The following is a 21,436-nucleotide window of genomic DNA, read 5'->3' as shown; positions in this document are numbered from 1 at the left end:
AACAAACAAACAGAAACTTCTTAAATAGGTAGAAACACTGAAAACCAAATTTGGGAAATTATTTTTTAGCCAATTAAAACTGAGTAATATGAGATTATTTCTTATGCCTGGTTCCATTCTAAGTCAACCACATCATCATAACATCATCAAAATTTCTCTCTGAATATATATTCTTTTAAGTACATTGTTATTTTCCTTCTTTTCATTATAGACATTCATTCCAAGTGTTAACATTCCAAATATTAAAATACTCAAAGTCACAGAAAAGTCAGAATTACATTTTATTTCACATTGATAGAAACCATGAAAAACATTTACATTTTCCCATGTTACAGCACATTTCAACGGAATATTTCTTGCCATAAATAATATTTTGCTGATTTGTAGAACTGAAATAACAGTTTATGTTCTTCAAGGTAAAGAAAAATGACATAGTAAATGATTGTTTAAAATTTTAAAATCCAGACATAAACATATGGCTTCATTATTAACATCCTATATAGTCCATTACTAAGTTATTTCCATTATCAATTAGCACCCATTTATAAAGATGCATTCTTAATATTGTTTTGGTCAGCTGGAATACAGCAGAAAAATTAACAGAGTTCAGAAATATCAAGCATACATTTTTGCTACATATTAATCTGTATGGTAACTACATTTTATGTATAGGGTTCTGACTAGCCTTTATTACCCATAGTTTGTTTTCAAATAATTTTTATCAGTAATCTAGAAATTTTGACAATTTAAAATGATTGCTATTTTTATGTCTGCACGAAAAATTAATACAAAAAATAATTTGACTAAAGTGAAAATTTCAAATAAGTCCACTGGCAGATTAAAATAAAGCAAAAAATTACAATAGATTCCTCATCTTCTATAGTAGTTGGTTTCAAACATATGTACAAAGTAAACTGTATGCTATGAGGAAATGAAATCATCTTAGAAGTTAGTTTTTAAGATCAGTCTTAAAGATATCTCAGAACATACTAGAATATGATCTAAGTATTCTTTCAGTTGTTTACAGAAAAATAAAACCATAGAATATTCCTGTTACCTGGGTTGAAGATCCTAATAGCTAGGTGTAAATTTGGATAAGGTACAGTAATTTGAAATAAGTAGTGCATGAAGTTTTAATGTCTGGTTTCTCTATAAAGCATAAATAGATTTTAAATACTGTATATCTGTGACCCAGAATGTCAAATTATAGCATGTATTGACAGTAGCTGTCTACGGCAGAGAGGCAATACTTGGTCTGCTATGAAGAACAATAAAGAAAAAACAAACTTTTTTTTTCTTGAGAGAAAAGAGTATTAAATAGAAATAATATCAGGGAAAATAAAAGCCTGGTCCCCAAATAAAAGGGCCATTAATTGAAGAGAACAATATTATTCTTTCTTGACAATGAACAGCATTATCCCTATTATTAGGAATAATGTAATACCACCTCATTCTTATTATGCATTACAATCATTATGTATATATGAACACATACATAAAAATACAGACACTGCATGGTGACTAAGCAATTTTGGAGTAAATCCATAGACTAAGTCACAGCATGCATAAATTGTTTATACCTTAACTGCTCATTTCTACCTGAACAAATTGTCATTAAGCATACTGCTAATTTTCAAATGATGTAATAAAAAATCTGGTGGCAGTACTGTATTATTTTGCTGAATTACATTTGAGAAAAAAGAAGCTACCTGCTTCATCTATTTTAATATAGTAGATTCTGGATCTTCTTATAAGAATACATGTATAGAAACTTAAAAGATCATACATTTCTCATGAGGAGACATTATTTGATCTGTGTCACTGGCGTGTATTTGCAAAACATTTGAACACTGCAAAACATTAGAAATTTGAAGACTGGGCATGGGAAAAGGTTTATACTCTACTACAATGATGCTGGTGTACTTCTACACAAGGCCTCTTAGTGACGTCAATCAATTGGAGGTAGGAGTTTATCAATGAATTGCTTGACATCCATCATTTCCTGTTTGGAATAAAGTAATTTAATAGGTAGGTAGTTATATAAGTCAAATTAAATTCCCACTAAAATGCCACTAATCAAATCTATGGTGTGCATAGTTAAGGTGAAATCACAGTTCTACTACAATTAAATAAGAGATAAAAGAGAAATGAGGCTCCAACAGAAATTTCAGAACATTTCCTATCATGATTTTTTTACACTGAAATTACAGCTCCCATCCAGTATCTAGTTCTGCATCTTCCTATACTGGAAGAAAATAAAGACACTGGCGGGGGGCGGGCAGGGAAGTTTAGAAGCGATGGTACCTATACTGAGAAGTCTCAGTAAGTGTACAATTACTGACAACTAAGTATGAGTGACAAAGCAGAGCTTCTACCATTCTTTAAATTGAATTACATGCTAAATCCATAGCATTAACTATTTTCTATTTTGTGTCTTTCATAAGGAATTACACACAACTAACCATTTGATACACAGCATGTACCTAAGATGTTCCTGGGAAGATATGAACATTAATATACCAAAGATTTATCATAGAAGAAACCTTCTCCTCTTAGCCTCTTGCACTTGGTTCAGTTTTTTCACCTCCCTCAAACTCACTTCTGACTATTAGCTCTTAATTTCAAGGCCTTACTTAGCCTCACAGTGCCAAGTGTTAGCAATGCAGCTAACCTTCAGCCTTGTAATTTAGTCACTCAGAAAAGAGCCCCGGTATGAAAGTGTTCTATTTCACAATACTCTGAAGTCCCAAAGAGTTTCCTGTGAGATCACCTCCCATTATCCTACTTCTCCTCATCTTCTGCTCCTCATTCAGTCCAGAGTCATCGTAGACTCATCTATGGAGCTTTTATGAAGCTCCAGGGTATTTGTGATGCAAAGCCCATGAGGAAAACAGCTGCTCTAGAGACCTTCAGTCCCTCTTGCACAAATTAAGGGTTCCAGGACTTCCCCTGCCCTCCCTTTTCTGGATTCAACACTGTAATACTCTATGTCAGTAGGGGAACACCCTAGATTCCCAGGCACCCTTGTCTTTCTGGATAAATCATATTACCACTTCTTTCTCCGTCCCTAAAGTAAATGATTTTTAACCAGGCTGAGTGGTTGTAAAACTGTCAGTGTGACTGTCTCACCAGGAATCAATTTTTATTTTAGGTCTTTTCAAGCCTTCAAACGTACCCAGGTCTCCGGCCTCTTTCATTCTATCGAGTGACTGCACCTCCTATTTGACTGAAAAGTTAAGCACATCTAATATGAGCTCCCAAGCACTCTCTTCTCTCTCTCCACCTCCTGTTTACATTCATCCATCCTTCCTCCATTTTTTTGGGGGGGGGGCCTCTCACTCTGTCACTCAGCCTGGAGTGCAGGGTGCCAACATGGTTCACTGCAGCGTCAACCTCCTGAGATCAAGTGATTCTCTCGCCTCAGCCTCCAGAGTAGTTGGGACTACAGGTGCCCACCACCTCACCCAGCCCGTCCTCTTCTATCTTGATTGAAAATGGTTTTCTCCTCTTTTAAGGCAAGCACTATACATCTCAGGACTTAATTCTATTCTATGATCCCTCTGAGAATGCCTCTATCAATTATCATTTTACTGCATCTTCTTCCTCCCTACCTCCACTCATACGTCTTTCTCTGATCCCACTGAAGAACAGATTTCCTATTCTTCTCCCTCTTTACCAAAACTTTTTTAAAAGGTCTATGTATGTTGCCTCTGCTTCCTCATTTCCCTCTGCTTCCTCATTTCCCTATCCACTTCACACAATCCTTTGCATTTTGGCCTTATCTACCCAAACATCCAAGGTCACAGGTGGCTTAATATTGGATACTTTCTTCCTAACCTATTTCTCCTTAATCCTTCTTTGGAACACATTACACATCTCCTTCCCACTCTGAAATTCTCTCCTCCCATACTCTCAACACCCACTCCTTTTCTCATTAGGCTAAACTTTAACATGTCCCCTAAAGTTCTATCCCTGAGCTTTTTTTCTTATGATGCTTTCTCAAGATAATTATTCACTGATCAATTATATTAGTAATTATTTCAAATCTCCATTTCCAGGCTTGAACTTCAGACAAGTATTTCCAACATCCTATTTTGATACTGTGGGGGCACATCGATCTCAATACATTAAACTCAGTATTATCTCCTTCCTTTACTCTAAAACTGTTTCTTGCACCTACTTTTTATGATGGCATCAGAGATAGAAATCTCAGGCCCTTTTGATACTTTCTTGGTTACTACACCCCAAAGATGAATCTCTAAATCCTACTGGATTACCTGTCTCTAGAATGTAGATCAGATCACATCTCACTTCAACCAAAAACACTGACGCTTCCTGTTGCCTAGAGAGTAAGTCCCTTCTCAGTACAAAGAGTCCCTGTTCCCTATGTCTTCTGTCCTATGACACCCAGCTTTTCCTAAGACTCCAGTCAGACTGAATGGCTTGCTTTTCCTGTCCTATAGTTCTTTCTCTGCACATTTGCTATTCAAATCCCACCATTTTTCAAAATCTGGCTGTTTCATCATGGTCTCAGTGCCTCCTAAGATAAAATTAATCTCTTCTCAGTTTTTCAGGGCACCTTTTGTTATTTTCCAAGGCCACTTTTTAAAGCTTCTAATACAATGTATATCACATCCTGCTATCCATACAGTTACTTAGACATGCATCTTTCTATTAAATTTTAATTTACCTTAAATTTTAATGAAAGGGAATGTTTATTATTCATCTTTGAATTATGTACAATGTTGTGTATAATAGCCAATCAATAGATACTTGTTGAATTAAGTTGAATACACTCTCATCTAATGACCTGCTAACTTATGACTCAATATGAATTAGCTCATTTAAATCCCCAAGCATTCAAATGTTACTTTCCTTGAAAATATTACATGAAAAAAGTTGCAAATATGGCGCTGACCACTGCTTCCAGACACCTACCTGTTGACATGAACTGTGCATCATACCTTCATAGGTTTTAAAAGTCACATTGACTGGATTCACCAATGTTTTTAGTTTTTCAACCGTAAGAGAACCAAACATCAGGGGAACTAAAGGGTCACAATCCCCGTGGCACTGGAGAATAGAAATATCTCTATTAGCACCACCGACAGGACCCTGCAAAAAGCAAAAGAAGAAATAGTATTATTTTTGTAAAAGTATAGGACACTATGCCAGGCATTTAAAATTGTACACAAATATGCATATATGTAACATATTAGAAGTTATATTTGGCCAAAAAAAAAAATTTCTTCCATCCATATACTCACAACATCCCTTTATTTGACTTCTATAGGCTGTACGATCACCTTGCTTCACATTATGTTATCTTTCCAATGAATGAGTTCCTTGAAGCAGATTACATATATGCTTTTTTGTTTTGTTTAGTTTTTTTGAGACGGAATCTTGCTCTGTTGCCCAAGCTGGAGTGCAGTGGCATGATCTCGGCTCACTGCAACCTCCGCCTCTCAGGTTCAAGCAATTCTCCTGCCTCAGCCTCCTGAGTAGCTGGGATTACAGGCACATGCCACCACACCCAGCTAATTTGTTTGTATTTTTTAGTAGAGACAGGGTTTCACTGTGTTACCCACAGGATGGTCTCGATCTCCTGACCTTGTGATCCACCCGCCTCAGCCTCCCAAAGTGTTGGGATTACAGGCGTGGGCCACCGCGCCCGGCCAAGCAGATTATATTTTAATCCATCTTTATATTTTCAGCTTTTTTTTTTGTTTGGTTGGTTGTTTTAGTACTTTGAGTTGCTGTTTTATTCAGCTATTTTTTTTTTTTTTAAAGGCAGGGTCTTGCTCTGTCACCCAGGCTGGAGTGAAGTAGCACAATCGTGGCTCACTGCAATCTCCACCTCCTGGGTTCAGGTGATTCTCATGCCTCAGCCTCCTGAGTAGCTGGGATTATAGGGGTGCGCCACCACGCCCAGCTAATTTTTGTATTTTTAGTAGCTATTGGGGTTTCACTATGTTAGCCAGGCTGGTCTCGAACTCCTGACCTGAGGCGATCCACCTGCCTCAGCCTCCCAAAGTGCTGGGATTACAGGCGTGAGAAACCGCACCTGGCCTAAAAATAAGTACTATTTCTATGTGTTAAAAAGAGTCCTCATTTTCATAAATATCCTAAAATGTATCAAATCCTTCTAAGATTTGTGACAATAAGGTTTCTTTCTAATTCCATTCTATGTACTCCACAATAAAGACAGTATAGCATACAGAGATAAGGCCTAGTAAAACATCACAAAAGTCTAAGAAAATTCTTTTTTAAAAAAGGATGAGTGCTGAGGACTCGGTGAAGGTGATGTGTCAGTGTAGTGTCACTGACTGCAGCAAATACATGGCCGTGGAGGTGGGGATGCTGATGGTGGGAAGGCTGTGCATGTGTGGGGACAGGAGGTAGACAGTAACTGTATTTTCTGCTCAGTTTTGCTGTAAATTTAAAACTTCTCCAGAAAATAAAGTTTATTAATAAAAAAAAAAAACCAAGATGACTTTATCTCCAACATTATCTGCTAGCTACCTTTAGCTCAGTCATCTCATGTTGAGTGCATCAACCAAGTTACCTGTGGAAAGGAAGCCCGAAGTGGAAGCCAGCAACTGAGTGCAGTGACACCTGCTAGTTTCTGCTGCGTGGTAAGGGCAGTATATAAAGATAAAGCTCCTCCCTGAAAAGACAAGCAGGGAAAGTCAATGGAACACACATGCTTGCCCACAGCAATTTAGGGAATTTCTTGTTACTAATGATATCCATAGAAAAATCAAACTCGGTGGCTGATGTCAAATCAAATCAGGCAAAGAGCAGAAATACAAACACACCCCACTGTGTCCTAAAGGACTCGGTTCTACACCAGAGAACATACAGACTTCCTTTCTGACGAGACATAGTTTGTACTATGGGAAACTGCTGCACTTACAACATGCCTTAGGAATATTCTGAATTTATATTTTCTCCTTTGCAGAGTTTAAAGCATAAAACCCAATCTTGTCTTAAATTGGTATTACTTAGTTTTTTCTTTTCTTCTTTTTTTTTTTTTGAGATGGAGTTTCAAACACTCGTTGCCCAGGCGGGAGAGCAATGGTGTGATCTTGGCTCACCACAACCTCCGCCTCCCATGTTCAAGTGATTCTCCTGCCTCAGCCTCCCGAGTAGCTGGAATTACAGGCATGCACCACCACGCCTGGCTACTTTTGTATTTTTAGTAGAGACAGGGTTTCTCCATGTTGGTCAGGCTGGTCTCAAACTCCTAACCTCAGGTGATCCGCCTGCCTTGGCCTCCCAAAGTGTTGGGATTACAGGTGTGAGCCACCGCGCCTGGCCCTTAAATTGGTATTACTTTCTAAATGAGAATTTAAGATAGTAAGAACTATTTAGCAGACAGCTTCAGAGTATCTGCCTACCTAGCTCACAACACCCTGCATTCTGGAAGCTGCACTCCTGCCACCATCCAGGAGCCCCATCACTTTGACCATGCCCATGGGTTACTGCAACACATGAGTACACGAAAGCCTTTCACATCCCAGGCAGTGATGTTCTTTCTCCTGGCACTGTGGAAATGGGATTCGGTGACCACCAGTCACTCTCTGTGTGGCTACACCCATAACATGTAAATTCAAGAGCTGGAAAAGCTATAGGCTGCAAAAGCCAAGATGGCCAACTGTTTATGGAAAGGTAAACGAAGCAGATAAGCAAAGAAACAAGAGATGAGAGATGGTGAGCAAGGCGCGACTGCTTTTCAATTCCTAGCTACTTCCTGAGGCCCTGCCTCATTTTCCTCCGTAGTTTCCTTGATAAGATGCCATAGACTCATCATAGCTTACTCCTTGCTTGAGGTATTGAGCTGTTTTCTATATACTGTAATGAATGAATATCAAATATACAGATTCCCACATGAACTTGTTATTCTGGATCATTATTATTATTATTTTTGAGACAGAGTCTCAGCTCTGTTGCCTAGGCTGAAGTACAGTGGTGCGATTTTTGCCCACTGCAACCTCTGTCTCCTGGGTTCAAGTGATTTTCCTGCCTCAGCCTCCAGAGTAGCTGGGATTACAAGTGCGCCCCACCATGCCCAGCTAATTTTTGTATTTTTAGTAGAGACGGGGTTTCACCGTGTTGGCTGGGCTGGTCTCAAACTCCTGACCTCAAGTGATCTGCCCACCTTGGCCTCCCAAAGTGCTGGGATTACAGGCGTGAGCCACTGCGCCTGGCCTGGATCATTAATTTTTGTCCCTGTGTTTATGTCACAATGTGTATTACAGTATACATTATCTGTAAGTTTCAACAAACACCAAATCAATAACACCTTTTCACTATATTGTATCAACAAATCTTTCTATTGATTCTATCTTCTAAATAAGTTCAGAATTCTGACATCTCCCTAATTAAGGTAATTCGAACACTAAGTTGCTAACTTGGAAGATTTACAGATGAGAAGTTAGAGCATCTGGGGACTGGTTCCACGGCAAACAGCTTACAAGCCGCAAGGTCTGTATGAGGAAGCTGTGTCTGTGGAGGGAATACAGAAAGCAAGGGAAAAAGTACAGAGACGAAGAAAGATGCCAAAAATAAACACCACATATTTATACCTAAAACCTGTAATATGTGAAGGTAAAGGGAAGAAATTCTCTTGTCTTCCACTTTACTGTTCCTATCAGTAGTCTCCTCCTAGAGAGGGGACTCATGCCTTGTGCTTTCAGAGTTCTAATTAATTAAAAGGATACACTGTGTTAACTTAGAAATTTAATTACTTGTGTATTATAGTTATTTTAAGAAGAAATTAATTAGTTCTAGTACATTCAAACTTAAACATTAAAGGTAAGTGTATCAGTCAAGATTTTACAACATCAAAAAAGACTACTCCATAGAAAGGATTAATGCAGCACAGACTTCTAGATAAGTATACTGATGGTACTGACATTCCACTTACATTTTATCTTACCTGAGAAAACCCTCCCAAAATAATTCTGTTAGAAGGAATGCCATTCTTCACTTCTTGATCAATCAAAGCTTTTACTAAAAACAACATGAAAGTTAGTCAGCAATACTTTCAGAGTTAAGCCCACTGATAAAATTTAAATTAGGAAAAATTAATAATAGAAAAGCACAATTACTTTTAAGGCAGAAATGGTGAAAAATTCAAAGCACTTCATTAAAATACAAAATTAGAATGTATTTTCATATGCCAACAGACAACAATGTGAAAAGGAAATTTAAAAAAAAATCCAATTTAAAATAGTCACACATAAAATTAAATAGGAATTAACCAAAGAAGTGAAAGGTCTCTATAACGAAAACTATAAAACACTGATGAAAGAGGACAACAAAAAATGGAAAACAGATTCCATGTTCATGGATAAGAAGAACCAGTAACAATATTGATTGTTATTGTTCATGAATTCTTCTAATCCATGAACATGGAATATTTTTCCCACACTACCCAAAGCAATCTACAGATTCAATGCAATCTCTATGAAAACACCAAAGACAATCTTCACAGAAAGATAAAAACCATCCTAAATATTTATTTTATTTTATTTTATTTTATTTATTTATTTTGAGACAAGTCTCACTGTCACCCAGGCTGGAGAGCAGTGGCGCGATCTCAGCTCACTGCAAGCTTCACCTCCTGGGTTTATGCCATTCTCTTGCCTCAGCCTCCCGAGTAGCTGGGAAGCTGGGACTACAGGCGCCTGCCACCATGCCTGGCTAATTTTTTGTATTTTTAGTAGAGACGGGGTTTCACCATGTTAGCCAAGATGGTCTCGATCTCCTGACCATGATCCACCCACCTTGGCCTCCCAAAGTGCTGGGATTACAGGCAGGAGCCACCGTGCCTGGCCCCCTAAAATTTATATGGACTCACAAATGACTCAGAGTAGCCAAAGCTATCCTAAGCAAAAATAATAGAACTTGAGGAATCACATTACTTTACTTCAAATTATACTACAGAGCTATAGTAACCAAAACTGCATGGTACTGGCATAAGAACAGACACACAGACTAATGGAACAGAACAGAGAACCCAGAAACAAATCCACACACCTACAGTGAATTCATTTTCGACAAAGGTGTCAAGAACATACACTGGGGAAACGACAGTCTCTTCAATAAAAATGGTGCTGGGAAAACTGGATATCCAAATGGAGAAGAATAAAATTAGACCCTATCTCTTGCTGTATACAAAAATCAAATCACAATAAACAATTAAATCTAAGACCTCAAACTATGAAACTGCTACAAGAAAAAATTGGAAAAATCTCCAGGACATTGGTCTGGGCAAAAATTTCTTGAGAAATACCCCACAAGCACACCCACCAAAGCAAAAATGGACAAATGGGATCACATCAAGTTAACAAGCTTCTGCACAGCAAAGGATACAATCAACAAAGCAAAGAGACAACCCACAGAATGGGAGAAAATATTTGCAAACTACCCATCTGACAAGGGATTAATAACCAGAATATATAAGGAGCTTTAACAACTCTATAGGGAAAAATCTAATAATCTGATCAAAAAAATGGGTCAGGCTGGGCACAGTGGCTCATGCCTATAATCCCAGCCCTTTGGGAGGCCGAGGAGGGCAGGTCACGAGGTCAAGAGATAGAGACCACCCTGACTAACATGGTAAAACCCCATCTCTACTAAAAATAAAAAAATTAGCTGAGCGTGGTGGCACGTGCCTGTAGTCCCAGCTACTCGGGAGGCTGAGGCAGGAGAATCACTTGAACTTGGGAGGCGGAGGTTGCAGTGAGCCAAGATTTTGCCACTGCACCCCAGCCTGGCAACAGAGCAAGACTCCATCTCAAACAAAACAAAACAAAACAAACAACCACCACCAAATGGGCCAGAGATCTTAATAGACATTTCTTTAAAGATGACATAAAAATGGCAAACAGGCGGCCGGGCGCGGTGGCTCAAGCCTGTAATCCCAGCACTTTGGGAGGCCGAGACGGGCGGATCACGAGGTCACAAGATCAAGACCATCCTAGCTAACATGGTGAAACCCCGTCTCTACTAAAAAAATACAAAAAAAACTAGCCGGGCGAGGTGGCGGGCGCCTGTAGTCCCAGCTACTCCGGAGGCTGAGGCAGGAGAATGGCGTGAACCCGGGAGGCGGAGCTTGCAGTGAGCTGAGATCCGGCCACCGCACTCCAGCCTGGGTGCCAGAGCGAGACTCCGTCTCAAAAAAAAAAAAAAAAAAAAAAAAAGGCCGGGCGCGGTGGCTCAAGCCTGTAATCCCAGCACTTTGGGAGGCCGAGACGGGCGGATCACGAGGTCAGGAGATCGAGACCATCCTGGTTAACACGGTGAAACCCCGTCTCTACTAAAAAATACAAAAAACTAGCCGGCCGAGGTGGCGGACGCCTGTAGTCCCAGCTACTCGGGAGGCGGAGGCAGGAGAATGGCGTGAACCCGGGAGGCGGAGCTTGCAGTGAGCTGAGATCCGGCCACTGCACTCCAGCTTGGGTGACAGCGCGAGACTCCGTCTCAAAAAAAAAAAAAAAAAAAAAAAAAGGCAAACAGGCATATGAAAAGGTGCCCAACATCACTGATAGCCAGCAAAATGCAAATCAAAGCTACAATTAAGTATCATCTCACCCTAGTTAAAATGGTTTTTATTCAAAAGACAGTTAATAACAAATGCTGGTGAAGATGTGGAGAAAAGGGAACCCTCATACACTGTTGGTGGGAAAGTAAATTAGTACAACTACTACGGAGAACACTTTGGAGGTTCCTCAAAAACTAAAAATTGAGCTACCATATGATCCAGCAATCCCACTGGATATATGCTCAAAATAAAGTATCTTTCTTTTATCTATATTTGGGTATATATCTTTTGGGATATATACCCAAAAGAAAGGAAATCAGTATACTGAAGAGATATCTGCACTCCCGTGTTTGTTGTAGCACTGTTCCCAATAGCCAAGATTTGGAAGTAATCTATGTGTCCATCAACAGATGACTGGATGAAGAAAATGTGGTACATATACACAATGAAGTAGTATTCAGCCATAAAAAAAGAATGAGATTCAGTCATTTGCAACAACACAGATGGAACTGGATATCATTAAGTGAAATAAGCCAGACACAGAAAGACAAACATTGCATGTTCTCACTTTTTTGTGGGATCTAAAACTAACTGAACTCACAGACACCGAGAGTAGTAGAAGTATGGTTATCAGAGGCTGGAAGGGTAGTGGGGGGCTGGAGGTGAGGTACAGACAGTTAATGGGTACAAAAAAAATAGAGTAAGACCTACTATTTGACAGCACAATAGGGTGACTATAGTCAATAGTAACTTAGTGTACATTTTAAAATAATTTACAAGAGTGTAAATGGATTCTTTGTAACTCAAAGGATAAATGCTTGAGGGGATAGACACCCCATCCTCCATGATGTGCTTATTTCACATTGTATCCCTGTATCAAAACATCTCACATACCCATAAATATGTACACCCACTATGTACCCACAAAAATTGAAAATAAAAAAATAAAATTCCCATTAAATATTTTAACAATAGTTCTTTCTCCCAAGAGATGGATTCTTAAAAAATTAATAGTTAATTCTGCTCATATATATCCCATGTTTCTCTCTTCAATGAACCATAGGCATTCATACCTAAAAGTTGTCATTTTAAAATTGTACGTAGTTAAGTGTTTAAAATCATTCATTCTATTGTTTTAAAAAAATCACAGAATTGGGCAGGCACACAGTGGCTCACGCCTGTAATCCCAGCACTTTGGAAGGCTGAGGCGGGCAGATCAACTTGGGCCAGGAGTTTGAGACCAGCCTGGCCAACATGGTGAAACACCGTCTCTACTAAAAATACAAAAATTAGCCGGGCGTGGTGGCACAGACCTGTAGTCTAGCTACTTGGGAGACTGAGGCAGGAGAATCACTTGAACCTGGGAGGTGGAGGTTGCACTGAGCTAAGATTGCGCCACTGCACTCCAGCCTGAGCAAGAGAGCAAGACTCCATCTAAAAAAAAAAAAAAATAATTACAGAATCAATCTCTTTCGCTCGCGCTCACTCTCTCTCTCTGTCTCTCTCTCTCTCTCAAAACAAGGTCTCACGCTGTTGCCTGACCTCCCAGGCTCAAGCAATCCTCCCACCTCAGACTCTCAAGCAGCTGGGGGGCCACAGATATGTGCCACCACGCCCAGCTAATTTTGTTTATTTTTTGTACAGACTCTTGCCCAGGCTGGTTTTGAACCCCTGGGCTCAAGTGATCCTCCTGCCTCAGCCTCTCAAAGTGCTAGGATTACAGGTATGAGCAACATCCTTTGGCCTCAATCATCTTTCACCTAAGGGTAAGGGCACTATGTACCCCCAACTATGTAACCTGAGCACTGTCTTCTTTGCTCAGTAGCACATTCTCTTTTGTTCTTTCTTTCCTGGCTGAGTCTGATTCTAATTCTCTCCAGTGAGTCATCACTTCATAGAGGAAAGAAGTAACAAGTATTTCATGGGCCAACTCTACTGTTAGGACAGAATTTTTCATTCTGGAACTCATGAGGCCCACGTATCTTCTTCACAGGCCCCAGGCCCTCCCTGTTTTCCACAGCGTCTAACTCTTACTCTCATACTTTTGTTGTCTATTATTTTCAGACAAAATCCTACCTCTAGGATTCTAACTTTAAACTACTTTTTGATAATCCCCTAAGTCAGTGTTGTTGGTTTGACATTCCCAGATATCTCACATCTTTTGAATGTATTTTCACTATTTTAAAGACCTTAAAGAGTTCTTTTAAAACAAAAGGGTTGCACCCAATGGCCTGTGTCTGTAATCCCAGTACTTTTGGGGAGGATCACCTGAGGGTAGGAGTTTCCCACCAGCCTGGACAACATAATGAGAATTCGTCTCTACAAAACAGTTTAAAAATTAGCCAGGCATGGTGGCACATGCCTGTAGTCCCAGCTACTCAGGAGTTGAGGCGGTAGAGTTGCCAGAGACCAGGAATTTGAGGCTGCAGTGAGATATGATCACCAACCGTACTCTAACCTGGGCAATAATCTCTAAATAACAGTCTCTAAACAATAGTCTCTAAATAACTGATACACTATGTAAATAAAAAAATTACCAAAAAGCAGAACAATTCACAGCCAGCCTGTCTCACCATTGCTGTCCACATCCACCTACACCCACCCACACTCAGGAGTCACCAAACAGATTTTCCTGAAAGCAATCCTACTCCTCGCATTATTATACTTGTCAATATTTCAGTACACACGTGTAAAAGAAAAGCACATTCCTGTGCACTTCTTTCTTTCTTTCTTTTTTGAGACGGAGTTTCGCTCTTATTGCCCGTGCTGGAGTGCAACGGTGGGATCTCAGCTCACCGCAGCCTCTACCTCCTGGGTTCAAATGATTCTCCTGGCTCGGCCTCCCAGACAGCTGGGATTACAGGCAGGAACCACCACACCCGGCTAATTTTGTATTTATAATACAGACAGCGTTTCTCCATGTTGGTCAGGCTGATCTTGAACTCCCGACCTCAGGCAATCCGCCCGCCTCCGCCTCCCAAAGTGCTGGTATTACAGGCATGAGCCACTGCGCCCGGCCTCCTGTGCATTTCTTAAAAATAGACACATCCTAGTAAGTTAGCGTTCTGTTTCCCCTCCGAACAAATGGAATTACCATAATCATAAAGGAGATGGACTACTAACCAGAGACCAGACTTTCGAGGTTTTGTAAAGCAGAGCTAATACTTCACAGGGGTGTCAAATGAGGTGCTCCATAAAAAACACCTAGCTTCTAAACAGTTACATGCTCAATCAGTGGCATCTGTTATTATTACTACACTAAAATTAACAACTTTTTTTTCTGAGACAGAGTCTCCCTCTGTCGCCCAGGCTGGAGTGCAATGACACAATCTCAGCTCACTGCAACCTCCGCCTACTGGGTTCAAGTGATTCTCCTGCCTCGGCGTACCGAGTAGCTGGGATCATAGGCACCTGCCACCATGCCTGGCTAATTTTTCTGTAATTTTAGTAGAGACGGGGGTTTCATCATGTTGGTCAGGCTTGTCTCAAACTCCTGACCTCAGGTGATCCGCCTGCCTTGGCCTCTCAAAGTACTGGGGTTATAGGCAAGAGTCACCACACTCAGCCACATTTTCACTGTTTCTTATCATTATACTCATTAGATCATTATTTTCACTGTTATTCTAAGTCTCTTTAATGAAGACAACTGGCCAAAACTATTTTTTTTTTTTTTTTTGAGACGGAGTTTCATTCTTGTTGCCCAAGCCAGAGTACAATGGTGCAATCTCAGCTCACTGAAACCTCTGCCTCCTGGGTTCAAGTGATTCTCCTGCCTCAGCCTTCTGAGTAGCTAGAATTACAGGCGTGTGCCACCATGCCCAGCTAATTTTTTTCAGTAGAAACGGGGTTTCACCATGTTAGCCAGGCTGGTCCCGAACTCCTGACCTCAGATATCTGCCCACCTCAGCTTCCCAAAGTGCTGGGATTACAGGCATGAGCCACCGCGCCTGGCCGGCCCAACCTATTAAACATTCTGTTGTTTTCTCCATTTTTCTACGTAAATCAAAGCAAAACTATTATATGTCTGAGAGAGTTAAAGCTTGATAAATGCAATTTTTCCCCATCCACTTCATCTCCATTGCCCATACTCAAGTGAGTCCATGTGGACCCTGTGGCAAACAAGTAACAGAGTGACCAGAAAGGAAAACAAGCCTGGGCAACATAGGGAGACCCTGTGTCTACAAAAAAAAAAAAAAAAAAAAATTAAAAACTGGCTGGGCATGGTGGTGTGCGCCTCTGTGGTCCCAGCCTACTCAGGAGGATGAGGTGGAAGGGTTGCTTGAGTTCAGGAGGTCAACGCTGCAGTGAGCTTTGATCACGCCACTACACTCCAGCCTGGCTGACAGAGCAAGACTCTCTCTGGGGTGCAGGGAGTGAAAGGAAGGAAACAGCAGTGCCTCCTGAGATTAGATAAATGTGGAATTTTTTTCTTTTTTTTTCTGAGACGAAGTTTCGCTCTTGTTGCCCAGGCTGGAGTGCAGTGAGGTGACCTCAACTCACTGCAACCTCCACCTCCCAGGTTCAAGCAACTCTCCTGCCTCAGCCTCTCAACTGGCTGGGATTACAGGCGCCAACCACCATGCCCAGTTAATTTTTTGTATTTTTAGTAGAGATGGGGTTTCACCATGCTGGCCAAGCTGGTCTCGAACTCCCGACCTTTAGGTGATCCACCCACCTCCACCTCCCAAAGTACTGGGATTACAGGCGTGAGCCACCGTGCGTGGCCCAAATGTGTAATTTTTAACCAGTACCGATATGATTACTGAATCTACTAAAAGCATTTAAGAACACTTTTGGCTTCATAAACATTTTCTGTACTTACTATTTTCTGCTGCCTGTTTAATCCCAGATTCATCCTCCTGTGAATCTGGTGAAAGCCCAATAATATCAAACCTGTAAAATAAGGCAAAATCTTAAAAGAACCATTTGATTCTAAGAAAATCCATTATTGTAGTAAGTATATTTTACTCCATTTACGGTAGCTTGGATTAAAAGGCTAACCAGAAATATTCTTTTTTATTTTATTTTATGTTGTTTTCCTTTTCTTTTTTTTTTGAGATGAAGTCTCACTCTTGCTCAGGCTGAAGTGCAGTGGCATGATCTCAGCTCACTCCAGCCTCCCCCTCCCAGGTTCAAGCGATTCTCCTGTGTCAGTCTCCTGAGTAGCTGGTACTACAGACGTACGCCACCACACCTGGCTAATTTTTGTATTTTTAGTAGAGAAGGGGTTTTGCTGTGTTGGCCAGGCTGGTCTTGAACTCCTGACCTCAGTTATCAGCCTGCCTCGGCCTCCCAAAGTGCTGGGATTACAGGTGTGAGCCACCATGCCTGGCTAAAGTCATCGTTTTTTTTAACAGACCTGATGGTAGGAGTCTCAGAGAACAGTTAGGAAAAATCATAGTCTGGAAGTAGCACATAGGAACAAAAAACTGACCCTACTTTCTGACAGTAAAGTGCAGAGGGAATGTGAGGGTATCTTCAGAGGGCTGGAAGGGAAGCGGTTTCCTTAAAAACAACCCAGACAGGCAAGAAATTGGAGGCTGTGGTTTAATAGGGGTCATTCGAATGTTGGGTTACTAAAACCAACAAAGGTTTATCAAGTAGCAGCAGATATTCTCCCACATTATTTTTATTCAAACATTCTCTCCTATTTCTCTACCTGTATGTACAGCTCCTTAAGTTTACCCCTAAATCTAGAGTATAGAAATGTAAATAAAGAAAGGTTAACTATGCAACTTTGCAATTTAAAAAACAGCTAAATAAAAATTGCTGTACACAAAAGCATTTCTGAAAACATTAAATCAGTAATATAATGTTCTTATTGAATAAGTAAATTCTTACTTACCATGAAGGCATAGCCATGTTCATATTTAATGTAACAGGCCTAACAGGCCTACATGGAAAAGAAAAAACAAAACAACAAAATCAGAATAACAATGCATAAGAACTGATAAATTCCATTAATCAAAAACAGATAATTACTTGAGACCTACACAAAACTATATGCTAGTTTTAACATATGAACTGTTTTACTTCATCCACACCTGTACAACTCTGCTTTCCATGCCCCTCCAAATGTGTTCTGAAGACAGAGCAACAGCAACAAAGGACGAAGTCTGACAAATATATTTTCCTTCTCAACACCCTTACTTACTACCTTTGACTTCTCAGACATGAGAAGAGAAACCAGAAACCAAGACAGTTGGAAATGTATAAAATACGAGATTCTGGTATGGGGCTAAGGACAATGAGCGATTTATTACACTGATACCGTAGCATCAATTCTCATATGCTCAGATTACACTTTTGTTAATTTTCTAGTTCTTAGCTATGTACTCGCTTGATTAAGAGACCTCTAAATAAATAAGGGAAATCCAAAATTTGCCTAAGTGCCCACTATAGCCAATTCAAGTCTGTGATTAAAAATATGCTAGATAATCAGAATTTGGCTCCATTCAAACAAAAGAAAAATAAACACACTCTAACTACATCTCACCACCTTCCTCCTGATTCATGAAGTCCACCTTAGAGGTTAAAACCGTATCAAAATTTCTTTGAGAATACAAACTTCCCTATGTTAGGAAACAGCCTTTTAAAGCAGTTCAACTTAGGGCAAATATCAATATCCATTCCAATGTAATTAAGAATTCTGGGCCGGGCCGGGCGCGGTGGCTCACGCCTGTAATCCCAGCACTTTGGGAGGCCAAGGCGGGCGGATCACGAGGTCAGGAGATCGAGACCATCCTGGCTAACACGGTGAAACCCCGTCTCTACTAAAAATGCAAAAAATTAGCCGGGCGAGGCGGCAGGCGCCTGTAGTCCCAGCTACTCGGGAGGCTGAGGCAGGAGAATGGCGTGAACCCAGGAGGCGGAGCTTGCAGTGAGCCGAGATCGCGCCATTGCACTCCAGCCTGGGCGACTAAGCGAGACTCTGTCTCAAAAAAAAAAAAAAAAAAAAAAAAAGAATTCTGGGCCGGGCGGGGTGGGTCACGCCTGTAATCCCAGCACTTTGGGAGGCCAAGGTGGACGGATCACCTGAGGTCAGGAGTTTGAGACCAGCCCGGCCAACATGGTGAAACCCTGTCTCTATTAAAAACACAAAAAATTAGCCAGGCATGGTGGCAGGTGCCTGTAATTCCAGCTACTCGGGAGGCTGAGGCAGGAGAATCGCTTGAACCCGGGAGGCAGACGTTGCAGTGAACTGCGATTATGCCACTGCACTCCAGCCTGGGCGACAGAGAGACTGTCTCAAAAAAAAAAAAAAAGAAAGAAAAAGAGTAAAAAGAATTCTGTCTCTTGCTTGAGCAGAATGAGAGGACATAGAGACCCTAGCCGCAGTATTCACTGTAGCTTACAGAGGTAAGACAGACCCTGTATTTCAGGATAAAAAGAGAACGAAATGTTTTCTTAACCAGTCTTCTCAGCTATTGTTCTTCTTCCCATTCCCTCTTTCATGTTCATCTATCTGTCCCGACTCTACTGCTACTACCACTTCTGGGAATGAATTACTAACCGATATGAGTATGTCCAATCCCTTCTTGTCTTCTCCATGGTGATTGCTTCTCAGCAACCTTTTGACCTAAATTAAGCGTGTCCAATCATTTGGTTTCCCTAGGCTACATTGGAAGAAGAATTGTCTTGGGCCACACATAAAAATACATTAACACTAACAATAGCTGAAGAAGTAAAAAATAAAATTGTATTTAAAAATAGCGAAAAAATATATATATATCTCTCTCATAACATTTTAAGACGGTTTACTAATTTGTTGTATTGGGCTGCATTCAAAGCTGACCTGGGCCACAGGTTGGACAAGCTTGACCTAATGTGCCAATCTTATTGATCTTCTAAGTTTGCTCAAAACTTACTAATTTCTTTTTGACATCCACAAATACTTTCAGAGCCAGAATTCAAAACCAAACCTATCATATTCCAAAGTCTGTGCTCTTTCCACAGTACATCAACATTGCCCCAAATGATAAAATTAAAGAGTGTTTTCAACATAATAAAGATTTCTCACAAATCTAACAGGTAAATCCCCTTCAGAGATACCCTAGGGATATCCTAGAACTTTATAGATATTTGTACATCTAAAATAATTTTTCTGGGAGGCCAAGGCAGGTAGATCACTTGAGATCAGGCGTTTGAGCCTGGCCAACATGGTGAAACCCTGTCTCTATTAAAAATACAAAAACTAGCTGGGTGTGGTGGCACACACCTGAAATCCCAGCTACTCTGGAAGCTGAAGCAGGAGAATCACTTGAACCCAGGAGGCGGAGGTTGCAGTGAGCTGAGATCACACCACTGCACTCCAGCCTGGGTGGCAGAGTGAGACTCTGTCTCAAAAATAAATAAATTAATTAATTAAATAATTTTTCTGGTCTTAAGTTCAGCTGACTTCCAAGACAGCAATCTTTTAAATTGCTTAACAAAAGAGAAAAAGAGAAAAAAAAAATTTAAGAAACATTTTAAAGAAATTCTACTAATCTTTATTTTTAAACAGAATATTTAAAAAATAAAAATTAACTATATTCAAATACTTTTCTGGAAGGATAAAGCAATCACAATTGCTCCTCTCCAGACTCTGAATCACAAGTCTGAAGATCAGAAATACTCACGCATGCGGGCAGATATATTTGATATGTGAACTTCTGATACCTGCAAAGGCTTCTGCCCATCCGTGCCTGGTGGAAAAATCATTTGAATAATGCTATTAGATACTGTTTTAAATTCCAATAAGTTAGTAGCAGAAGAGTACTTTAAAAAACTGTGAAGATAAATGTTAAATCCTAAAAATATGTTTTTTTGTTTGTTTGTTTTGTTTTTTTTTTGACGGAGTCTCACTCTGTCGCCCGGGCTGGAGTGCAGTGGCGAGATCTCGGCTCACTGCAAGCTCCGTCTCCTGGGTTCGCACCATTCTCCTGCCTCAGCCTCCTGAGTAGCTGGGACTACAGGCGCCCGCCACCACGTCTGGCTAATGTTTTCTATTTTTTAGTAGAGACGGGGTTTCACCATGTTAGCCAGAATGGTCTTGATCTCCTGACCTTGTGATCCACCCACCTTGGCCTCCCAAAGTGCTGGGATTACAGGCATGAGCCACCGTGCCCAGCCTAAAAATACCTTTAAAATGTGGGCCCTCAATACTATTAAAACAACACCCTGAATCTAAAAACAACCCAACAGCTGTTATTTAAGTTTTACCTAGGGATAAAGATGATTTCTCAGATTTCTGAACAGCAATGTGTGCCCCTTCAGATATTTCCACAGGGCTTCACAACTTCCAAAATATAGATATATTTTTAAAATATCTTTATACAATGTATTTATAAAGTAGGCAAGACAAATAAGATAATTAACATTTTACATAAAGAAACAAAGCCTTGGCTGGGTGCAGTGGCTCACGCCTATAATCCTAGCACTTTGGGAGAGTGAGGCAGGCAGATCACCTGAGGTCAGGAGTTTGACACCAGCCTGCCCAACATAGTGAAACCCCATCTCTACTAAAAATACAAAAATTAGCCGGGCATGGTGGCGTGTGCCTGTAATTCCAGCTACTCAGGAGGCTGAGGCAGGAGAATCGCTTGAACCCAGGAGGCAGAGGTTGTGGTAAGCCGAGACTGTACCACTGGGCAACAGAGCGAGACTCCATCTCAAAAAAAAAAGAAAAAGAAAAAGAAAAAAGCCTCAGATAAATAAACTAAATCAGTTGTCTAATATCTCTACATGCTTACTACACTATTTAAAAACAGTAACTTTCACCCGGGCACAGTGGCTCATGCTTGAAATCCCAGCACTTTGGGAGACTGAAGCAGGCGGATCACTTGAGGTCAGGAATTCAAGACCAGCCCAGCCAACATGGTGAAACCCCGTCTCTACTAAAAATAC

The 21,436-nt window shown here is 40.5% G+C and overlaps 1 protein-coding gene across 5 annotated transcripts in view; it reads right to left on the bottom strand.

Annotated features, from left to right (window-relative positions):
• Positions 1–257: 257 nt before the first annotated feature.
• The window catches only part of LOC105482294 (lysophospholipase 1), a 51,348-nt gene continuing 30,169 nt past the window's right edge, over positions 258–21,436 (bottom strand). For 2 of the 5 annotated variants that reach the window (XM_011742316.3, XM_011742320.2), the window contains exons 3-9: positions 20,170–20,235; positions 17,397–17,444; positions 16,374–16,444; positions 8,942–9,015; positions 6,566–6,667; positions 4,939–5,115; positions 258–2,002 (exon numbers count right to left, since the gene is read on the bottom strand). In XM_011742316.3, coding sequence (XP_011740618.1) covers positions 1,949–2,002; positions 4,939–5,115; positions 6,566–6,667; positions 8,942–9,015; positions 16,374–16,444; positions 17,397–17,444; positions 20,170–20,235 — 592 coding nt within the window. In that variant the 3' untranslated portion in view covers positions 258–1,948. Of the gene's footprint in view, positions 2,003–4,938; positions 5,116–6,565; positions 6,668–8,941; positions 9,016–16,373; positions 16,445–17,396; positions 17,445–19,064; positions 19,168–20,169; positions 20,236–21,436 lie in introns of all 5 variants that reach the window. The other 3 variants (XM_071068242.1, XM_071068243.1, XM_011742317.2) reach the window with 3 other exon arrangements.

This window comes from Macaca nemestrina, chromosome 8 (assembly GCF_043159975.1).
Source record: "Macaca nemestrina isolate mMacNem1 chromosome 8, mMacNem.hap1, whole genome shotgun sequence".
NCBI classification, from domain to species: domain Eukaryota; kingdom Metazoa; phylum Chordata; class Mammalia; order Primates; family Cercopithecidae; genus Macaca; species Macaca nemestrina.
This window is presented reverse-complemented; position numbering and strand designations above follow the sequence as displayed.